Source organism: Theropithecus gelada, chromosome 14 (assembly GCF_003255815.1).
Source record: "Theropithecus gelada isolate Dixy chromosome 14, Tgel_1.0, whole genome shotgun sequence".
Classification (NCBI taxonomy): domain Eukaryota; kingdom Metazoa; phylum Chordata; class Mammalia; order Primates; family Cercopithecidae; genus Theropithecus; species Theropithecus gelada.
Genome location: NC_037682.1, coordinates 8,434,529 through 8,457,524, shown reverse-complemented (window position 1 = coordinate 8,457,524; position 22,996 = coordinate 8,434,529). Strand labels below are relative to the sequence as shown.

General features: G+C 52.3%; 1 protein-coding gene across 1 annotated transcript in view; it reads left to right on the top strand.

Moving 5' to 3' along the window:
• PACS1 (phosphofurin acidic cluster sorting protein 1) overlaps positions 1-22,565 on the top strand; it is a 171,532-nt gene extending 148,967 nt beyond the window's left edge. Inside the window, exons 11-24 of the mRNA XM_025356379.1 lie at positions 5,609-5,689; positions 8,290-8,405; positions 8,547-8,682; positions 9,907-10,011; positions 10,697-10,803; positions 11,514-11,668; positions 11,861-11,971; positions 13,203-13,305; positions 13,800-13,842; positions 16,696-16,738; positions 17,035-17,170; positions 19,258-19,484; positions 20,714-20,833; positions 20,965-22,565. Of these exons, the coding sequence (XP_025212164.1) occupies positions 5,609-5,689; positions 8,290-8,405; positions 8,547-8,682; positions 9,907-10,011; positions 10,697-10,803; positions 11,514-11,668; positions 11,861-11,971; positions 13,203-13,305; positions 13,800-13,842; positions 16,696-16,738; positions 17,035-17,170; positions 19,258-19,484; positions 20,714-20,833; positions 20,965-21,080 (1,599 nt within the window). The 3' untranslated portion in view covers positions 21,081-22,565. The remainder of the gene's footprint in view (positions 1-5,608; positions 5,690-8,289; positions 8,406-8,546; positions 8,683-9,906; positions 10,012-10,696; positions 10,804-11,513; positions 11,669-11,860; positions 11,972-13,202; positions 13,306-13,799; positions 13,843-16,695; positions 16,739-17,034; positions 17,171-19,257; positions 19,485-20,713; positions 20,834-20,964) is intronic.
• Positions 22,566-22,996: the final 431 nt, after the last annotated feature.

Sequence of the window (22,996 nt, the reverse complement as noted above, 5' to 3'; positions counted from 1 at the left end):
ACCAAGCTGGGGAAGGAGCAGGTATGGAGAGGAGGGGAGCCACTGAGATGTGCTCAGGAGGCCCTAGTAGGCTTTATTGGACCAAGAATCCATAGAGGGGAGCAGTGCCCCGAGAAAGTTTATAATTTGGTCAAGAGGTTTCCATTTTTCCTGGTGAGCAAGGGGAAAAGGGGGCATATACTGTAACACCCAGAGCCACGACCTGGGCCTTGCTCCATCCCTCCTAGGAAAGGCCCTGCTCCCTCAGCAGATCGCAGGCAGGGGTGGGGGTGAGCCTGAAGCGACCTCAGACCCTAGGAAGCTGCTCTTCCTTCGTTTACAATGGAAGGCAAGTGAGCGTTGTAAAGTGAGCGTTGTAGCGATGTGAGTGCCCAGCTTAGGGTTTGCCCTCCAAAGCCCAGTGTCTTTTCCGTAGATCAAAGAAACACGTCCTTTAAGTCCTCCTGTTCACCTGCTTTACTGGCAGATGAAGCCTAGTCATTGTTCACCAGGGGGAATACCAAACTCGCCCTGCAGATCGGTAGTAATTGTACGGAGATGATAGGAAACAGGGGAGGCCTCCACCACTGAAAAGCACAGGTCTGAAAGGGCAGGTTCCCGTCCTGGAAACCACCGTCTCTTGGTGCATCCCCTGGCTGCACTTCTGCCTGCTGCCACCAGATGGGGCTCTCTCCCAGCGCACCACTTTTCCTGGTTAGGACAGCGCCCCACGTGGCGTTAGTGAGGAAATGCGTGGGAAACTGCAGCCCAAACAGACTCCTCCCTGAGAGAAACCCCAGGCCTGCCCCTGCAGACCCTGCACCCTGGACGCCGTTCCAGGCCAGGTTCATGGGGATTCAAGAACTGAGGAGACCTCGCTTTAAAAAAAAAAAAAAAAAAAAAACCCTTTCAAATTTATTTTTTTTTTTATTTTATTTTGTTTGAGTTGGGGTTTTGCTCTTATCGCCCAGGCAGGAGTGCAATGGAGCGATCTCGGCTCGCTGCAACCTCCACCTCCCAGGTGCCAGCGATTCTCCTGCCTCAGCCTCCCGAGTAGCTGGAACTGCAGGCACGTGCCCCCCATACCCTGCTAATTTTTGTATTTTTAGTAGAGATGGGATTTCACCATTTTGGCCAGGCTGGTCTCAAACTCTTGACCTCAGGTGATCCACCCGCCTCAGCCTCCCAAAGTGTTGGAATTACAGGTTTGAGCCACAGTGCCCAGCCTTTTTTTTTTTTTGAAGGGGGGTGGATAGGGTCTTGCTCTACTCCCCAGGCTGGAGTGCAGTGTGTACTCAGCCACCTCACTTTCTTTAGTATTAGTGTTTAGGATGTGGCTTGGAGATACTTTTCCTCACATGGGACTGCTGAATGGCCCTGCTGAATTGACACCATCCACATGGGCAGACCCGACCCCTGGCCATGACCCAACCCCTGGCCATGAGAGGCAAATTCCTTCTGAACTATATGGGATGACTCTAGAAAGAAACCTGGGAGCCGGCTGAGGGAGGACTGTTTCTCAGTGTTCCAGGAATATAGAGCAAGTGCCCTCATGTAACTAAATTACTAACTGAGACAGTGCCCCAAAAGCAGTAAGCACTTAGGTGTTCACCTAACACTGTGGGTGTTCAATAAATGTTGGTTACCTGATTTATAAAACTTACAGAAAAAATTACCTAGACACACTGAGCCTTGGTGCCTCATCTGTAAGGTTGTGGTGTCGGTGTAGGAGCCCATTTGGCTCAAAAGCTAATTGAGGGTAGGCACAGTGGCTCACACCTGTAATCCCAGCACTTTGAGAGGCCGAGGCGGGTGGATCACTTGAAGTCAGGAGTTCGAGACCAGCCTGGCCAACATGGCAAAACCCTGTTTCTACTGAAAATACAAAATTAACTGGGCATGGTAGTGCACACCTGTAATCCCAGCTACTCACGAGGCTGAGGCAGAGATTTGTTTGAACCTGGGAAGCAGAGGTTGCATTGAGCCAAGATCCCGCCACTGCACTCCAGCCTAGGTGACAGAGCAAGACTCCATCTCAAAAAAAAAAAAAAAAAAAGCCAATTGAGTGTCAGCCTTTATAATATGGTGGCCTAAGGGCCCCTGTCTAAGCAAAAAACACATTTGGGACAGAGTGGAGCTTCTGAGTTTGAGTCTTGACTCCACCACTCCACTGGCTGTGTGATCTTGGGCATGTTACCACGCCTTTGCTTCCTCATCTGCAAGAAACATGTTAAAGCTCATGCCTGCCAAGGTAGTGAGGAGAAGGAACAGGATCGTGCATATCAGACTGCCGTGTGGGGTGTGCCTGACTGACTTACTGCATACAGAACCCTGCTCATTGCTCACCGACTACTATTGCTCTTATTATTATAATTCCTTAGTGCCGTTTCAGTTTTGGACTCCTAAAATTGATAGAATCTAGATGTCTTTTTAGTGAGTCCTTCAAATTCTGGTTCCCTTGGCCAGGTTTCAGACTCACTTTGCTGGTTCTGTGCTGATATTTCTATTTTGAAGGACCCCATATGTCTGGAAGTGGGTGTGGAACTTTGGAATCCTTTGGTATGAAAGGCGCTTTGGGAACAGCAGAACAAGGCTGTGCTCTTAAATGGAGAACTTCTGAATGGATTAGGAAAAACCACGAGATTGTGCACATGTAGGCAGGCGTGTACACACCGCCTCAACTTGTATCCTCTCTTCCCTGGTTTCCTAGCACTGTTATTTATTTATTTTTCTTAATCTTGCTTTTTGTTCCCCACATTTTAGAGGATTCAGTTTATCGCTAGAACCAGAAAGAATTTCTGCTGATAAAAATTATTCCAGTTGTTGAATTTTCCCAAGACTTTAGCACACAGTGGCAACATAATTTGGTTCTCCAAGCTGATAACAATGAGCTCTGACAGTGCTTCAGTTAGGGCAGCCACAGAGGCAGACTTTCAGCCAGGACTGCCTGCTGCCTAAGTCGCTATTTCCACAGCACTATAAATAATGGCATTAGAGCCTAGTCCTTCATGAAATGATAGCCTACATATTACCGCTCTTGCCCCTTTCTCTCTGACACAGGTCTACACTCTTACCCTTCAGCAGCTGACATTGTCCATGGGCACAGTAGTGCAGATTGCTGGGACTTCCAGTGATGCCTCATCCACGTCCAATGCCAAACACTTGGTCAGACACAGCTGGAGTCCTGCTGGTGTTCCAGCATCCTTGAGGGGGAGAAAGTGCTTTAGTGTTTATAGAAGCAGGAACAGAAATGTGGAGAAGTTAGGAATTTGTCCCCAGGAGGATTATTTGGGACATCTGGAAGAGCTAGTAAATAGCCAGCAGGTGTCCTCTAAGCCCAATCTAAGTTAAAGATATTATCAGGAGATGGATATGCTAATTACCTTGATTTAATCATTTCACAGTGTATCCGTAAATCAAAACCTGTTGTATATTGTAAATATATACAATTTTTATTTGTCAATTAAGCTTAATAAAGCTGGGGTAAATAAAGATCTTACTAAATGTTGCAGCCTTGACATGGAAGCAATACTGTAGCTGTCATAGGGCTTAACAACAAGGCATGCTACTTTAAAACCTCCCGGCAGACCTGTGTTATCACCCAGTTCATTCTCTTTAAAACATGTTTAATTAATTTGTCATATTGAGATCCAAAACTGAGTGAAATTATCTTTAGTCTCAGGTCTAACCAGAGCTTTTCCATGGCCAAGGCTGGGCGTGGTGGCTTATGCCTGTAATCCCAGCACTTTGGGAGGCTGAGGCAGGAGGATCACTTGAGGTCAGGAATTCAAGACCAGCCTGGTCAATCAGCATGGTAAAAGCCTATGTCTACTAAAAATACAAAAATTAGCCAGGCATGGTGGTGGACACTTGTAATCCCAGCTAATCGGGAAGCGGAGGCAGGAAAATCGCTTGAACCTGGGAGGCAGAGGTTGCAGTGAGCCAAGATCACACCACTATACCCAGTCTGAGCGACAGAATGAGACCCAGTCTCAAAAAAAAAGAAAAAAACATTGGCTGATCATATAGACAAGGTGTAAATGAGCTAGATCTGCAATCTGGAAGCAACCTGTTCTGTGGCTGTGAGCCATTACACAAGCCAAACCGTCTGAAGATCTGGGGTCCCAGGGTCTAGCTCAGGCTTGCTGAGTTAGTCCAGCAAATGGCCTGGAGCAGGGATTCTCAACTGGTGATGATTTTGCCTCCCAGACATATGGCAATGATTGGAGACATTTTTGTTTGTCACCAGTTAGGGGTTGGAGAGTTGCCACTACCAGCACCTAGTGAGTAGAGGCCAGGGATGCTGCCAGACATCGCACAGTACACAGGACAGACCCCCACAATAAAGAATGACCCAGCCCCGGCCGGGCGCGGTGGCTCACGCCTGTAATCCCAGCACTTTGGGAGGCCGAGGCGGGTGGATCACGAGGTCAGGAGATCGAGACCACCCTGGCTAACAAGGTGAAACCCCGTCTCTACTAAAAATACAAAAAACTAGCCGGGCGTGTTGGCAGGCGCCTATAATCCCAGCTACTTTGGAGGCTGAGGCAGGAGAATGGCGTGAACCCGGGAGGCGGAGCTTGCAGTGAGCCGAGATTATGCCACTGCACTCCAGCCTGGGCAACCGAGGGAGACTCCGTCTCACAAAAAAAAAAAAAGAATGTCCCAGCCCCAAATGTCACTTGTGCCAAGGTGGAGGAACCCTGGTTTAAAGTGTGGCATAGGGAGCCTGCTGTGGTGATCCTTGTTCCATAGTTTACTAGGTGACCCTGAACTTACTAGCCTGATGCTTCTCAGTATTATATGATTGACTCAGAGAAAGGACTTTGAGTCATTGGGAGGAAGTGGGATATCATTTATATTTTCTGTCTCCTGTGGTTCCCTACAAGAAACAAAAAGATTCACTAAAGCCAGTACCTTCCCTGCATCTAAGACCTACAAACCCAAAGTCACCGCTGGTGACTTTGAATTGCTGTCTGCACAGCAAGAAGCAGTATTAACAAGTATGAAAATCTGGTTATGTATCTGTATTTGCAAAGGAAATTTTTAATATTTATGAGAAATGCTAATAAGAGTTGGGGACAAATGGAGAATTAATTTACACCTAAATGGCTTAATATCGGGTGCCTTTCTGCTTAGTATATCCTGTTAGAGGGTATTCTGGATGTTCCCACCAGGCAAAAAGCATTTGGCTACCGTGAATGTCTTTAGTCTCAAAATCAAACACCTGAACCTAGCGTGCTTCTTTCTCTGACAAGCAAAGGAGTCCTTCCTGGTGTCCTTCCTGGGCAAGGGTATTCACTGGATCCAGGGTCAAAGACTTGATGGATGCAGTAGCAAAGCCATCTAAATTTTGAGCTTCCTTTCCCTAGTGACATCTCGTGGGAGTCAGAATTTCTGGGTTCTGAATCTCCCTGTGTTACTGACTTGATGACAAAGATAACTGATCCCTCCAAAACCTAGTTTTCACAGAAATGTACCCCACCCCCCGCACATAACATAAAAGCCCTGAAGATTTTATGAGGTTTGAGATTAAATGAAAGTATTTAAGTTTCATAGAGACCTAGTAAAACAAATTAAAGTGGTAGTTACTTGGATCAGTGATAACTAATTCTTATAATTTTTGCAGATGGAATTGGCTGCTCTAGAAAAATTTAAATCTACTTGGATTAAAAACCAAGATGACAGCTTGACTGAAACAGACACTCTGGTATGTATGGGTCAGTTTCCTGTTTCACCTATTTCAAATATAGTGTTTGTCCCTTTAGAAATAAAGGCAGAAGGACCCTCAGGACCACCCTAGAAATCTCACCTAAATCTACGGGCTTATGAATGTCCTGCGCTCTCTTTCTCCTGAAATACTTACCTGTGGAATGTAACATACTACCTGGTGTAGACACCGAGTTGCTCTCAAACTTAATATACCAGAAATGTCCTGCCCTTTAATAAAGAGCTGACCAAATGCTAGTTGGGGAAACTTCTCACCATCTGTCACCAACATTCTCCCTGGAAAATCGTCCCTTCCTCCTTGGGTATTGCTCTTTCTGCAGCCAGGCAACCCACAACATTCAGTCTCTGACTGGTACTGGTCCGTGTTCTAAGAGGTGCTGGAGCTGCCCAGGAGTGCAGGCCTAAGCCCAACTGAAGTGGAATTGAGTTGGTTGGGATGCCCAATTTTTTTACATGTTGAATTGCACACACATTTACTGTGCACCTGCTTGTGCTGGGCACTGAAGATGCAAAGATGAGCGAGCCAGTTTGTATCCCCTGTACTTCCCTGGGTCTCCGCAGAGTCCCAGGGAGGTACTGGGGATGCAAATTGGGGAAGCGACGTCTGAGCTGGGCTTTGCAGGTTACATCAAAGTTCATCCCATGGGACCAGAGGCAGGACCCTTGTGGGGAAGGAGCAGAGAACTTTACGGAATGCTATCTAGGGATGAGCGTCACGGTGGGACCTGCTGGGAGTTGACTAGAATCTGTGACAGAATTATTTTAGCCTTACGTTTTCTATAGTAAATAAGACTAAAGATCTTATATATTTAGGCTTGATTCAAGGTTAATTTGAAACTCACTACCCTAACTTATATTTTCTAGTTCACCATTAATCTGAATAATCCAGCTTCCACTGTGGCCCCAATGTGGTCCGTACTGCACGTGGCAAGTACAGTGTGGCCTTTTCAAAATTAAATTCCAATTGTGTCACTTCCTGATTAAAACTCTTCAGGGATTGGCCAAATCTCAGCAATTCAATGTTGAGTGAGTAAAAGAAGCCGAATACCAAAAAATGCACGCCATAGGATTCCAGTTCTGTGAAACTCACAAACGGGCAAAACTAATCCATGAGAGTGACGTCAGCATACCTGTTACCCAAGGGACAGGGAGGGGCATAGGGAGCCCTCAGGAGTGCTGGAACGTTCTGTCTTTATCTGGTTATTGGTCACCTGGGGGCATATTTGCATAAAAATTCAAGTTGACTATTCTAGATTTGTGCTTCTTATTTTATAGAAGTTATGCCCTCAGTAAGCATTTTGAAAACATAAAGACAAGGCAGAGGCAGGGAAGTAGGCAGGTACGCAGCCTGCATGGAGAGCAGAGTCCTTCCTGAGGGCTGGAGCATTAGGGAGGTAGTGGGCCCGGGGAGGAGGCGTGGGTGATTAATTTAGAAAGGTGGCCCAGGCTGGGTCATGGCGCCTCAGAGGCCCCACTAAGGAATCAGACTTGGCCAGGTGTGGTGGCTTACACCTGTAATCCCAGCAATTTTGGGAGGCTGAAGCAGGCATATTGTTTGAGCCTGGGGATTCAAGACCAGCCCAGGCAACATGGAAAAACCCCCATCTGTACAAAAAAAAAAAAAAAATACAAAAAATTAGCCAGGCATGCTGGCATGCACCTGTACTTGGAAGGCCGAGGTAAGATAATCACTTGAGCCCAGGAGTTCAAGACTGCAGTGTGCTGAGACCATGCCACTGCACTCCAGGCTGTGCAAGAGAGCAAGACCCTGTCTAAAAAATTAAAAAGGATGTCAGGAGTTTAAGATCAGCCTGACCAACATGGAGAAACCCCATCTCTACTAAAGAAAAAATACAAAATTAGCCAGGCATGGTGGCACATGCTTGTAATCCCAGCTACTTGGGAGGCTGAGGCAGGAGAGAATTGCTCGAACTTGGGAGACGGAGGTTGCGGTGAGCCAAGATTGCACCAAGGTTGCACCATTGTGCTCCAGCCTGGGCAACAAGAGCAAAACTCTGTCTCAAAAAAAAAAAAAAAAAAAAAAAAAGTGATCTGAGGAAAGGCAAAGGCCTGGGCTCAGAAGGTGGGATAGAGAGGGTGGATGTGAGAGTGTGGCCAAAGCAGGGACAGACAGTGGTGGCGTGGGGAGGAGGAAGGAAGGGAGAATCTCAAGGGAGATGCAGCTGGCTTTGGCCAAGGTGAGAAATGGGGCTATGGCCCTCTCTGGTCTTCTAGACCAGATAAGGTCTGGTCAGGGCGCCAGGGAGATTCATCTAGGGGTCCCCTCTTCACTCCTGGAGACAGCAGGTCATCAGTCCATTCTTCATTTGGCAGCAGGTAGTTTGTAACTGGATATCTACTGGATTGCAGCATACAGTTCCCCCATGGGCTGTACTCAGTCACCGTGAACAGTGGTGATTTTCCTTCGCCTAAGGCAGGAGGTTTAGGACCACTTGCTTTCAGGAAAAGAGAATGAGTAACTCTCTTCAGGATGGTGATGGGGCCTGGCCAGTCCAAGGAGGCTCCTGGATGGTCACTGAGTGGGAGGTCATCTTCACTGTTTCCTCTCCTCCATGGTAGGAAATCACCGACCAGGACATGTTTGGAGATGCCAGCACGAGTCTGGTTGTGCCAGAGAAAGTCAAAACTCCCATGAAGTCCAGCAAAACAGATCTCCAGGGCTCTGCCTCCCCCAGGTATTGCAGATGGAAAGGAAGCAGAGGGTACAGGCTGCAGCTGTGCTCAGTGTTGGCTTCGGGGCTGAGGTAAAGTGGGGCTGGCAGCGGCTTTGGGGTTGGAATGGCTATTTCACCACCCTTTCTCCACCTCCCTGGCAGCAAAGTGGAAGGGGTGCACACACCCCGGCAGAAGAGGAGCACGCCCCTGAAGGAGCGGCAGCTCTCCAAGCCCCTGAGTGAGAGGACCAACAGTTCGGACAGCGAGCGCTCCCCAGATTTGGGCCACAGCACGCAGGTACTTCTGCGTCCCCCCAAAACACCAGGACCCTCTGAGATTCCCTGAACTTCAGGCTCTATTTTATTGGCTTCCTTGGACAGTTAGTTGGAGAGAAGAGGAATACTTGGAAATGCGCTGAACAAAAACTCTTGAAGAAAGACTAAATTAGAGAGGCCTTCCACATTCCTTACTTACTGCCAGTGTGGAATTGGCTTCCACGCCGACCTCTAGGGCACCGGCACGGGAGCCAAAAACGCTGTGTGGTCCCAGCCTGTCCGGCTGCGAGTGTCGATTCCACACCACTGGTGTCTCTGCCTCCATCAGACGTCAGTCTGGAGATTGTGCCATGAATCCGCTGTTGCAGAGGACAGCAGCCTCTGGATCTCATGGGACACCCTGACCCGAGCTCCCGACCTGAGTCGGGAGCTGTGGTCGGTCATCGCGCTCTCAAGCCCAGAAGCCAACAATATTAAACTATTTCAATGGAAGGACCTGAGAGTGGGCTGGAGAAGAAGTCAGAAGCAACTGGGCCTTGGGAATTGTGTTCTCCTTTTGAAGGCCTGTGGTGTCAGAGATCTGGGACAGGGATTTTCCCAGCACACCTCACACAGTTCAGTTCTGCTAGGGTTAAACAGCCAGCCTGTTCATTCCCCTGATAACTTATCAAGTGCATTGTCAGTGTGGCCTCCTGAGCTCCATGCTATTACATGGCTGAAAATGAACTTGAGACTAGAATAGCCCAGTGCCTGGGGTGAGGTATTGTCCTTCTTGTTAATCACTGTTCCTGAAATACCTTTTGTTCCCTCAGACAGCAGGTCCCCACACAGCACTCACTGCCACTCTCATTATTTCTCTCCCCACTGCCCTCGTTTCCGTTTCTCTGAGCACCTGCTGGCCGCCCTCTGCCTCTCCTCTCCTGGTTCTTATGCTGCTGCCCCTCCTGCCACCCACACTGTTTCCCATCCACGAGGCTTGCTGCACCTCCCTCTCCACCTGCCCTGGCAGGACAACCACTGTGGCTTTGTTCCTTCTCTCCGTGTGTCCTCTAAGGACTCGCTTTACTGCTGCTTTCTCCTTCTTTCCATCGTGGTCTGGCCAGTGGGAGACTGAGTCTCCCTCCCAAAGGCCTCGTATCTGTTCTCTCTGAACACCCCTGCTCCAGGGACTCCCCATGCACCAGTCCAGCAGCCCTGTCCTCAGGCTCCCTGGGGACTCCCTAACGAGACACTTTTGTTCCTGCAGATTCCAAGAAAGGTGGTATATGACCAGCTGAATCAGATCTTGGTGTCAGATGCAGCCCTTCCAGAAAATGTCATCCTGGTGAACACCACTGACTGGCAGGGCCAGGTAAGTGCTGAAACTGCGAGACCACGTGGGGTCCTGGAGGGCAGGCAATGCCGGGGTGCATTGTCAGTGTGGCCTCCATGCTATTGCGTGGGGAGATGGGAAACTCACCCCTCCATCAGCCCCCGCCTGCTCTGAACTGAGCCCAGAACTCTGAGTTCTAGTCCAACTTCTGTCATTGTCCAACTTGCAGGATCTTAAGTCACTAACTTTGCTGTACCTCAGCTTCCTTATATGTTAAAAAACGAACAAACAAAAAGCAACAGTAATTCCTCCAGGGCGCCAGGAGTGTCAGGCAGCATAGCGGAATGGAGGCCCCCTCGAGAAGCACCTGGCTGTGACCTCCAGGGCTGCCCCTGTGAAGGCAGGTCAGCAGGGCAGAGCATCCCTGCCTGCTCCCTCAGCGCTGTCCACCTGACTTAGATACTGGTGCCAGGGACACCTGGAGTGTTGTAGCATGTGAAACCCCCTAAGCCTTCCCATCTCTCACACTCTGCATGTCTCGTGGGTCAGCCCCACCCTCTCCTTACTGAGAGTCTGGAGACCTGGCTGCCTTTGCCCAGCTTCAGTCTGAACTGCAGAGGACAGGGGCCCTGCAGCTCGGTCTGGGCCTCGCTTGCCTCTTGGCCCTTGTGAAGGAGTGATGTGTTCTCACCTGTGTCCCTGCTCTCCTCCCTCCCCATCTCAGTATGTGGCTGAGCTGCTCCAGGACCAGCGGAAGCCTGTGGTGTGCACCTGCTCCACCGTGGAGGTCCAGGCTGTGCTGTCCGCCCTGCTCACCCGGATCCAGCGCTAGTAAGGGCTCTGGCCTCCGCTCTCCTGCCCTTAGGGATTCCCTCTGACTTCATCTTCCCACCCTGACTTCTAAGCAATTATAGACCCTCTTGGCCTCATCAGACTAAGAATCTGCAGAAGGGCGCATGTTTTGGGGGGTGGCGGCAGCAGGCTGTGAGGCTCGAGGCCCCTGCAGACCCCAGAGGATCAGGGGTAGAAATATCAATTCCTGTGCTCCCTGCCTCCCTGCCTGGACTCCTGCCATGCCTTGACTTGCTTTATCCTCTTTAACCCATGATGGAGAGGACACACAGGTTTTAAAAAGATCTTTTATTTCTTCCAACTGCAACATGCTGGTAGACATTCAAGAGTCAGTGCTTCCCCCACCCTCAAGTCAGTGCTTCCCCCATCCTTAGGGCCTTCTTAAAAGGCCCGAGTCCCTTGCCCTTGTAAAAGAGAACTGTGGATTCCAGGCTTGGGGGCACGCACCCTGCGTTAGCTTCAGCTGTTCTGTCTGCTTCATGGGCAATGCCCTCTGACCCCGGATTTTCCTCTTGGTTGTGAAAGCACTGTGGCTTATTCCCTGTATGATCCTGTCTGTTTTATTTTGTGGATTGGTTTGCTTTTCCCCTGTGGGTTGTTGAGATCACAGAAAGTCAGCTCTGGGCCACCCGCTGGGCAGGGTCCTGGCACCGCCTGAGCACTGCTATGACACTCCCCTTCCTCCCCAGCTGCAACTGCAACTCTTCCATGCCGAGGCCAGTGAAGGTGGCTGCTGTGGGAGGCCAGAGCTACCTGAGCTCCATCCTCAGGTTCTTTGTCAAGTCCCTGGCCAACAAGACCTCCGACTGGCTTGGCTACATGCGCTTCCTCATCATTCCCCTCGGTAAAGACGGGCGGCACTAGGAGGGCATCGGGCATGAGGGTTCTGTAGACAGATACCTTGTCTGGAACAGGATGGTGGGGTTGGGACCTAGAAAGGGACAGTCAAGAAAACCAAGGCCATGACCAGGGACAGCTGATCCCACACTGTCTCATCTCCTGACCAATTCAACACCTCTGGTTTTCCATCTACCAGGTTCTCACCCTGTGGCCAAATACTTGGGGTCAGTCGACAGTAAATACAGTAGTTCCTTCCTGGATTCTGGTTGGAGAGATCTGTTCAGTCGCTCGGAGCCACCAGTGTCAGGTAATGGCCCCGTGTAAGGAGCTTACTTCCACCCCCGGGGTCCACAGGTGCCAGCCTGGCTGCAGAAGGAGGCCGAGGTCATGCTGCTTTCCTCCCTGCAACTCTCACCTTCCCGGTCACTCTGCCCATTCATTTTTCCATAAGTGTTTATTAAGTGGAGGCTCACTGTGCACAGCCCCTCCACTCTGCCTGTTTTCAGCCTCTGCTATTTGCTCTGCTCCTGTTCATCTGGAAGGAACAACGGCCATGCTGGCATAGTGGGCAGGGCATCTCTAGTTGTAGAGATGAAATACAAGGAGCAGAGAATAGCAGTCAAGTGACGAAACAGTCACTTGATAAATGAATAACACCACACCAACCAGGTGCTTTCTTGAATATCAAATAAAGGTGGCAGGGGTCAAAGGCCCAGTGGCTCACACCTGGAATCCCAGCAGTTTAGGAGGCCAAGGTGGGTGGATCACTTGAGCCTAGGAGTTTGAGACCAGCCTGGGCAACATAGCAAGACCCCGTCTCTACAAAAATTAGCTGGGCATGGTGGTGTGCGCCTGTAGTCCCAGCTACTCGGGAGGCTGAGGTGGGAGAATTGCTTGAGACCAGAAGGTTGAGGATGCAGTGTCATCACGCCACCGCGCTCATCACGCCACCACGCTCATCACGCCACCGCGCTCATCACGCCACCACTCATCACGCCACTGCAACTCATCACACCACTGCACTCATCACGCCACTGCACTCATCACGCCACTGTACTCGTCACGCCACTGTACTCCAGCCTGGGCAGCAGAGTGAAACTCCGTCTCAAAAATAAAATAAAATAAAAATTAAAAAATAAAGGTGGCAGGTATCAGAATGAGATTGAGCTCTTCCAGGCTGAGAGGTAGTGAGGGCCTGGCGCAGCTGAGAAGGAGGTGATGGCAAAGGTCTGTGGGGTGGGGTGAGGCTCCTTCAGGCCACCAGATGGATATGCGCAAGGACAGGCAGGAGCAAGTAGGCATGAGAAGGGTGTGAGTGGCCCAAGAAAGAGCAGGGCTTCGAGGAACTGCAAAGATTGGAAGGGAGAGGACCATCCTTGGGCTCATAATTCCTTCAAACCAGAAGGACCGTAAAGCCCCATCCTTCACTCAACTTGAGAGTCTGACGGGTCTCAGGAAGGGAGCCCTCTCCAAGAGGGTCTGCAGGTTTGCCAGCTGAAGTCAGTGGGGCAGTTAGTGATCTCTTGGCTTTTCTGCAGAGCAACTGGATGTGGCGGGGCGGGTGATGCAGTACGTCAACGGGGCGGCCACGACACACCAACTTCCCGTGGCCGAAGCCATGCTGACCTGCCGGCATAAGTTGTAAGTTTGACTTTGAGGGGTTTCTTAAAAATAGGTTGGGTGGGTTAGAGGAATCTTGGGTCTTCCTTGCTTTTTCACATTTTCCTTCTCCACATTCTACATTCCTTCATAGGAACCCAAAAGGATGTGAGTGGTTTTTACCGCCACCTCCCCAGCACTCCTTCCTTGCCCAGAGCCTTCCACCCATAGGAGCCTGAGTTCATCAGTTTCCTTGCCTGCCCCTCAGTATAAAGCAGCCCATCCTCATAGCTGGAACTCAGACGTGGGAAGCAGGGAGCGTAGTTTGCATGATCAGGTCATTTGCCCTCATTTTGTGAGCTCCACATGCCCACCAAGTCTCAGACCTTTCCCATGCCGCCCCAGGATGTGACGGGCGGAGGCAGCACAGCATCCTGGACTCCGCTGCAGCCACAGTGAGACAGGAAAGGCCCATTCCCCGGCACTCCTCCCTGTCTCCCCTACTAACTGTGACGCTCTCCTGTGTCTCCCAACAGCCCTGATGAAGACTCCTATCAGAAGTTTATTCCCTTCATTGGCGTGAGTACTGACTCCCTCTGCTCGACACCCCACCCATTCTCCTGGTCTTCCTGTTCCCCCTTACGCAGGAAAACGAAAGATTCACCTAGAACAGTGGTTCTCCAGACACTGGAGATTTTGCCCCCAGGGGCTACCTGGCAGTGTCTGGAGATGTGTTTGGTTGTTATACTGGGGGCAGCCAGTGGGTGGAGGCGAGGGGTGCCACTGGTCATCCTCCAGTGCACAGAGAATGGCTTGGCCCCAAGTGTCAGTAGTGCGGAGGTGGAGAAACCCTGGGCCAGGACGTGGATTGGGCTGTCCCTTTTAGTGTCCACCTTTTCCAAATCACAAACTGTTGCTGGCTCCATCACTGGTGACTCCTGTTTATTACACCAGGCCCTGACCTTGCTGCCTTTGCCCAGGGAATGATGTCCAGACGTGGCTCAGGGGAAAGGGAGCTGCCTCGGCAGTAGTGGAAGGCGGCATTCAGAAAAGTCTGAAAACAGATACTTTTGTCTTCATGGTTGGATAGGCCACTGACAGGAAGGCTTTCTTCTTTCCTTTTCTCTTTAGCTGGGGAGAAATCTCTATACTAGTAAACTTTGAAAGTCAAGGAAGAACCCCGTGGATGTCTCTGATGGCAGGTGCGCTGCTGGCCATCTGTTCATCAGCAGCTGGGCCACAGGCTCAGCCTGACCTAGGGAGGGGCCTGGGGAAGCTGTGCAGCCCTGCCAGGGGCCGGAGCATAGCACCGGAGCAGGACCGAAAACTCCAATTTCCACTTACAAAAGCTTTGCATTTCCCTTCCAAACCAGCTTTTATCTTTATTTTTAATTTTTTTATGAGATGGAGTCTGACTCTGTTACCCATGCTGGAGTGCAGTGGCACGATCTCAGCTCACTGCAACCTCTGCCTCCCGGGTTCAAGTGATCCTCCTGCCTCAGCCTCCAGAGTAGCTGGGACCACAGGTACATGCCACCACGCCCAGCTAATTTTTTTTTTTTTTTTTTTTTTAAGACAAGAGTCTCACTCTGTTGCCAGGCTGGAATGCAGTGGCATGATCTCGACTCACTGCAACCTCTGCCTCCCAGGTTCAAGTGATTCTCCTGCCTCAGCCTCCCGAGTAGCTGGGATTACAGGTGCATGCCACCAAGCTCAGCTAATTTTTGTGTTTTTAGTAGAAACAGGGTTTCACCATGTTGGCCAGGATGGTCTCGATCTCTTGACCTCATGCTCCAGCCACCTCGGCCTCCCAAAGTGCTGAGATTACAGGCATGAGCCACCGCGCACGGCATACCCGGCTAATTTTTGTATTTTTTTGCTGAGATGGCATTTCGCCATGGTGCCCAGCCTGGTCTCAAACTCTTGGACTCAAGAGATCCACCTATCTCGGCCTCCCAAAGTGTTGGGATTACAGGCGTGAGCCACCATGCCCAGCCAGCTTGTATCTTTTTATGTAATTTCCCTGAGGCTCCCTTGTAGCTTCTAGACAGGGAGGGGCTCTTGTGGATGATGGGGCCTAGCTCCGTGCTCTTCCTGCTCTCTGCACATCCAAGATGTGGATGTCTTGAGTGATCTCAGGAGATACCTGAGCTGGGGAAATCCAGCAGCCCCTTCTCGTGCCTTGCAGAGCCTCCTATCCTGCAATCTAGCCACTCCCCGGTTAGCCCCTGGGCTGCTCCCATAGCCACGTTACAGGCCCCAGGACCATGGCCCATAGCTGCGGCTGGTGGTTTGACACATCTTCGTGGAGCTGTGAGTTGCTGCTTACTCAGGCTTCGCAACCAAGAGAGAGATAACAAATTTAAAACAAATTAAAAACCAAAAGAGCTAGCAACCTCATCAAATGCCAGGCGAACAAGGAGAAAAGCGGTGTTGTATCTAGGAAGCCCCAGAGTGGCAATTTGTTCCTCTCCAGGAATCAAAAGAAGGGCGCGTAGAGAATCGGGACAGACTTCAGCGAACACAGCCTTGCTGTCACAGCAGCCTCCAGGCAACCACCTGCAGGCCTGTGCGGTAGACTTTGCCCCACCAGGGTCTAGCCCTCTGGACTCCCAGCCCAGCTGCCTCTTTGCTTGGGACTGGGCCCAGGTGATAGGGCCCAGGACTTCACCTGTCACTTCAGACCACAGCCTGGATGCTCACCTAGTCTGTGACTGTGTTCTTTTCTAGCCACTGGAGGGCCCAGGCTGTCCTTTCCAGAATTCTCTATGGAGAATTGAAAATTCCTAAGGAATCCCCTCACCCCCATTCAGTACTCCTCCAGATTCCAGTGAGACCAGAGAGGAGAGGGCTGGTGTCCACAGCTTAGCACATCCACTTGGCCTATAGACACTCCCACCTGGCAGAGACAGAGCCATCTTCCTAGGCCCTCTGCCCACAGGACCCTAGAGAAACGAGATCGGGACATCACAGTGGTTCCTGCCTTCAGCTCTTTATCCCCAGAGAAGAGCTGCAAAGTCTCGCTTGCCCCACCTCATTGTTGCAACTAGGTTTTGTTTTGTTTTGTGTTGTGTTGTTTCTACAGCTGGGCTGCTCCAGATTTGCAAAGATTTTTTTATTTACTTATTTATTTATTTAACGTATTTATTTATTTTGAGATGGAGTCTCGCTCTGTCACCCAGGCTGGAGTGCAATGGCACGATCTCAGCTCACCGCTTCCTGGGTTCAAGCGATTCTCCTGCCTCAGCCTCCCAAAGTGCTGGGATTACAGGCGCCACACCACCACACCCGGCCCAGATTTGCAAAGATTTTAAAGCTGACAATAAAATAATGTGTAGTGATGGCTCTTGTGCCAACCATCTGTTTCTGGTTGGATCAGAACATGCCTGCTGTAATAGGAGGATCTAATGAGTGCCTCTTCTCTCCTTGCAGGTGGTGAAGGTGGGTCTGGTTGAAGACTCTCCCTCCACAGCAGGTGAGCCTAGGGCTTCCTTGTTCTGTGGAGTGAGGCTGGTGCCCTCCCTGTCTTCCCTCTAGTCCAGTAGGCCAGAAGTTAAGCTCTGGATGTCCTGAGGGAAGTCAGAGCTTGAGCAGGAAGCCTGTGGGTGCCCTCACTCCCCCGCTGCAGTGGTGGCTGGGGGAGGTGGGGAGGAGCCTGGGGCCAAAGGAGGAAAGCAGGCCATGGGATGGGAGGAACCCCGGCTCCTTCCCACCACCGAGTCAGGGATAGCTTCCTCTGGCCAACTGTGTTTGTCGTTTGTCCCCTGACAGGCGATGGGGATGATTCTCCTGTGGTCAGTCTTACTGTGCCCTCCACGTCACCACCCTCCAGTTCGGGCCTGAGCCGAGATGCCACAGCCACCCCTCCCTCCTCCCCATCCATGAGCAGCGCCCTGGCCATCGTGGGGTAAGGCTCCTGCCCGTACCTGTCCTGCCATGCCCTCCATCAGGCCCACCCGGCTGATTCCAGTGACAGGCATATGGGCTTAGAAGGTAGCCACAGGAAGCCAGGCGTAGTGGTGCACACCTTCGGTCCCAGCTACTCAGAGGCTGAGGCAAGATGATTGCTTGAGCCCAGGAGTTTGAGGCTGCAGTGAGCCATGACTATGCCACTGCACAGTAGCCTGTGTGACAACAATACCCTATCCTCCAAAAAAAAAAAAACCCAAAACACTAAAGTTAGAATTCAGAGACATGTCACTAGCCGGCCTGGTCATGGGAGGACACTTTCTGCCCTGTTTCACAGTATTGGGCTGAATGAGACAGTGTTGGCAGAGAGGCCTGTAAAGTGCTGTGCAAGTGTCTTGTTATGGGACCTCCCAGGTGGTAGAAAGAGCATGACACTTGGGAAATAAAACACACTTGGATTTGAGTGGTTCTGTCTTCTGTCTGTCCACTGCCTTAGCTTGGACAGGTTACTGAACTTGAATTTCATCTAATGAAGAGAGGTGAAATGGCCACCTTGCAGGACTGTGGAGCAGGTTACATAAGAACATGGAAACCGAGCGCACTGGCTCATCCTGTAGTTCCAGTCACTCTGGAGGCCAAGGCCAGAGGATCGCTTGAGTCCAGGAGTTCAAAGCTAGGCCTGGGCCACATAGTGACGTGGATTGGGCTGTCCTTTCTAGTGTCCTCCTTTTTTCTTCTTCTTTAGAGATGTGGATTGTCTCCTTTGGTGACAGTCAGAGGGCCTCTCTAAAGGAAACAATCCACACCTCTAAAAAAGAAGAGAAAAAGAACATGTGTGTCAGCGCCTGGCACTGTGAGGCGGCCCTGCTGAGGTGCTGCAGCCGGAGTGGGAGCAAGCAGCGGAGCTCAGGTTCAGGCTGAATCTCTGAGACTACTGGAAGCGGTGATATAGTGGGAGGCCATGTCTTTAGGATCTCAAGTATCTACAGTTTACATCAAGGGTCCAGGAGCAGGGGGCAGAGGGAGGGTGAAGGGGTGGGCTCCTGACAAGAAGAAGCTGAGGTGAGGAGAGCAGGCATGGTCAGCACTGGGAGGGAGCAGCCTTCCTCCCTTCCCCCATTTTGCTGCCTTCCACCTTCCCCTCTTCCCTTTCCTTGTAGCAACAGAGAGGATGGCATTGGCCGGTGACTTCCCCTGAAGTGCCAGTGAGGTATTGGGTGGCACGAGGCCTGCCCCGGAGCTAGAATCCCAGTCCCTGGTCTCCCTCACCCTTTGCTCCTCAGGGCACTTCCCTCCAGGGTCTTCTGGAGGGAACAGTAGAGGAAAGGAGGAAGTACTCGGCCAGATTCTGCTCTGGGGACCTCAGGTTCCTGGCCTCCTGGAGGCGTTTTCTCTCATCTCGCCGCTCAGCAGAAGGGTTTCTGTCCAGCATGGATTTGGGCAGCCTTGGCAACAACCCTTCCCTCCACCTCCTTTCCCTTCCAAGTTAATCCTGTTTTTTAATGGAACCTCTGAAATGAGGCAGAAAGAGAAAAGTCAGATGACTTTCCTAGCCTGTGTACCTATTGTGTCTGACACCTCCTTTCAAGACACATCAGCCCTTTTCCCAGGAGCTAAAATTATTGCTGAGCTAAGAGTGCCATGAAAAGGACAAAACTACAGGTCAGGTGGCACCAGCTGCTGTCCTGAGGCTGCACTGGAGCCGCCCACAGGGGCTTCTGCTGGGCGTGTGCATGTGTGTGTGTGCGTGCGTTATGTGTGTGTATATGCATGTGCGCGCATGCACTTACTTACACACACACTTTCTTCCTTCATAAAGCTTCCTCCTCTGCTGCCCTCATCATCCTGTGAAGCTTTTATTCGGTTTCCTTTTCGTGACTTGGGCCTTTATTTTTCCCTGCTTTGTTCTCAAATCAACCTGATTCCCCTCTCCCACATGAGCTGCTCTGTGTGTCTGGAGGGAACAGAGCCGCAGCCTTCTTCAGCCTGCCCTCCCGGGGGCTGGCGTGGCCCCTACCCCATTGGGCCCATGTAGTTGGGAGCTGAAGGCAGAGCTGACCTCTCCTCTTTGTTCCCTTTCCTCAGGAGCCCTAATAGCCCATATGGGGATGTGATCGGCCTCCAGGTGGACTACTGGCTGGGCCACCCCGGGGAGCGGAGGAGGGATGGCGACAAGAGGGACGCCAGCTCGAAGAACACCCTCAAGAGTGTCTTCCGCTCAGTGCAGGTGTCCCGCCTGCCCCATAGTGGGGAAGCCCAGCTTTCTGGCACCATGGCCATGACTGTGGTCACCAAAGAAAAGAACAAGAAAGGTAAGTGCCCCCAAGGCCAGGGAAGACCAGGGGCCACCAGGCCTCCTGTCTCCTCTCTCAGGATCTGAAAATAAATCTGCTTTTGGGATATTTGGGATGAAGAAGCATCCCATGGTCTGGCATGGGGTGCAGGGGGCAGTCCCACCTCCCCTTGAGGGACAAGGCCATTCCTTCCGTCATACAGGAAACCAAGGCTGCAGAGTTGCTTGGTCACTCTGCTGAGCTAAAGCACTTTAGGGGCTGAGGCAGCGGCTGCTCTATATTGAAGGGGGCCTTTCTGGCCACTGCTGTCTGGGAAGGACTGCAGACAGGGAGAGGCCTCTCTGTACCACAGCTCCGGGTCCCTGTGACGCAGGACCAGAGCACTTGCACCCAACCCTGGAGGCCACTCCAAAGAGGCTTCCTGAGCAAAAGGAGGTGGTTGTGTTTTCAGGATTAAGGGGCATACAGTCCATTCTGGATAGAAGGGGTAGATTAAGGAGCTGGAGGTAGAGTTGGAGCTGGCCCAGCTCCTGTGCATGGGAATGAGGCAGGAACCCCCATGGCCAGGCCAGTGCTGCACAGTGCCTGCCACCATTGGTGTCAGCTAGGTGCACCTGCAGCGCTGGCATGACCCCGACCCTGCCACCTTTGGGTGCTCCAAAGCAGCCGTGCCTATTTCTGTGTGTGCCTCCCCTCTGCAGAGTTCCCCTGAAGGGGGATCAGACAGGGTTGTGCCAGGCCCACAGCCAAAACCCACGGCCTGCAGCACAGAAACTTGCAAGGGGTTCAGCAGTGCCCTCCCCGTCCTTGCTTCCTTTCTGGAGTGGGAGTGGAACGGGGAGCACTCTCCGGCATCCCCAGGGCAGCGTGAGGACAAACTCATGCTCCACTGGCTCCTGCACAGAGCGCATGCCTGATAGGGAGGCAGGCCCCTGCCCCACAGGCTGCCTAGAACGTTCCAGCTGGAAAGGACTTCAGAGACCATCTGGACCAAGGTCTTCGCTGAACAGGCGAAGATACCGAGCCCCAGGGGGAGGAGTGGGACCTTAGCCAAAGTCACCAGCCCAGTGCTGGGACCGGGTCAGGAACCTGAAGATCCTGACCCACAGCCCAGTGCCAGGGAGGAGGGGTTGCTTTGCAGATCACCTCCCCTCGCCACAGGAAGAAGGGAACAGTGGGGGCTGGGGAGGAGAGGGGTGATGGCTTCCCCAGGGGCTGGGACACAGGTGGCCTTGCTTGCTTTCCAGTTCCCACCATCTTCCTGAGCAAGAAACCACGAGAAAAGGAGGTGGATTCTAAGAGCCAGGTCATTGAAGGCATCAGCCGCCTCATCTGCTCAGCCAAGCAGCAGCAGACTATGCTGAGAGGTGCGAGAGCGGGCAGGGCCGGGAGGGCAAGAAAGGGACTGGAGAGGGAGGCAGGCAATGGCCCTTCCCTAGGGGCCCTGGGGAGATGGCCTGAGCAGTTCGGTCACCACTCCTCTCCCTGTCACCCCCAGTGTCCATCGATGGGGTCGAGTGGAGTGACATCAAGTTCTTCCAGCTGGCAGCCCAGTGGCCCACCCATGTCAAGCACTTTCCAGTGGGACTCTTCAGTGGCAGCAAGGCCACCTGAGGCCCTGTCTCCCAGCCACTTTCCCTCCTGGCACTGCCACCAGCCTCACCGCCTGCGGGCAGGGGGAGGCCAGCAGGCCCGGGCCCAGCATCCCTTCCCTGGCACCAGGGTCTGCCTCTCACTTGCCCAGGTCCCAAAGGACACTGCCACAGGGACGCCTCCCCTTCCCTCCCCTCCAACCCGTCCCTGCGCAGCCCCTCCTCGTTCCTGCTTTTCCCCTTCTCCCTCCTGCTCCAGGCCCAGGGCGTGATGGTTTTGCCTTCTGGTACCCATAGTCCCCAGGACTGAGTACTCCAGGCCTTCCTTCATCCGACTTCCAACCTCCTTCTTGTGGTATCAGTTTCCTTCCCGGAAATGGGAAAGCTGGAATCCTGGTCCCCAGCAGGAGAGTCTAGTCCTCCCCTGGCCCCTCCAGCCATCAGGGTGCCCTCTAAGACGCAGCTGCCAGATCCACTCACTCTGCCTCCTCCAGCAGGACCCAGGGCCACTTTCCACTCTTGTGGGGTTCTCCGCCTGCCCCAGAGCTTCCCAAGGGAGGGTAAGGGGGTACCCTGAGCCCATGGGACCCCTGCTCCACAGCTCACAGGGGCAGGAGGCAGCTCCCCCACCTCCAGGACCCTGTTGCTATGGTGACACAGTGTTTCGAGGACAGAGGGGCCTCACAGTCTCTCCCACCACCCGTGCACGACTTCCTCACCACCCCCAGGTTCCCTGCAGATGTCGTGTGTGTCCTGAGTGTTTCTTTGATTCTTTGCACACCAAGTCTTTTGGTTGTACCGTGTGACACACGCTGTGCACCAGTCACTGTCTTCACGACTTCAGCCCTTGTTGATGATGCTCCTGCCTCTGTCTCCCAGCCCCTCACCCAGCACAGCTCTGCCTGGACTTGGAGAGATGGGAGGCAGACCGCCACCACCATACATGCTATCTGTGGCCCCTCAAACATCCCATTTCATCTCCCATTCATCTCCCTCCCGCCACTGTGTCAGTTTGTCTGCCTTTCCTTGCTGTGTTGTTCCTCCTCCTTAGGCCCCAGCCTGGGCCCAGAACCATCCTCCCAGCCAGGTTTCCCTCCAGCAGGCTCCTTCCCTCCCTGTCACCTCCCTCTCACCAGCTGGGGATCTGAGCCCCTCAGTCTTGACCGTCCATGTTCTCAGGAGTGGTTGAGGACACAGAGCCCCAGCCCAGCCCTCCGCGTCCCCCAGCCCAGCCCTCCGCGCCCCTCAGCCCGGCCCTCCGCACCCCACAGCCCCTTTGGAGCTTTTCTCTTGTTCTCTCAGTCCTTCCCAGAAGTTTTTGCACAGAACTCCATTTTGAAAGTGTTTTTCTCATTCTCCATACCTCCCCCAAGCTCTCCTCCTGCCCTTTCCAGGGCTCAGCCCTGCTGTCCTGAGCGTCTCCTGGGCCAGAGAGAGGAGATGGGGGTGGGAGGGACTGAGTTGATGTTGGGTTTTTCATTCAATAAACTGGTGATTTCTTACCGACTGCCTTGGGCTTCTGTGCCCCCTCACTGTGCCGCAGGAGCTGCCCAACCCCTTCTCCACAGTGCAGCCCAACTCCGGTGAAAATCCGCCAGGAACGTGGGTGGAAAGAAGCATACTCCCATGTTCTCAGTCATGGAAACAGGCATGAAGGTGTCTCACCTGGCATGAGGCAGGCAGAGGTCGGAAACAGGAAAGATGCCATTTCCACACCAAAAGCCCGTTTCTCCCCAGGACCCACCATCCCCAAATCCCACTTCCCAAGGCAGTGATGTGTTGAGTGTGGCTTCCCCATCTTCTGATCAAAGGTTAGAACTTAGCTTCTCTCCCCTGCTCCAGGTTGGTGAAGTCTGAGCCAGCGGGGTCTTTGCCTCTGCAGGTGCAGGGAATAGGGCTGAGGTCCATCTATGTTCCATCTGAGGTCCATCCCTTTCC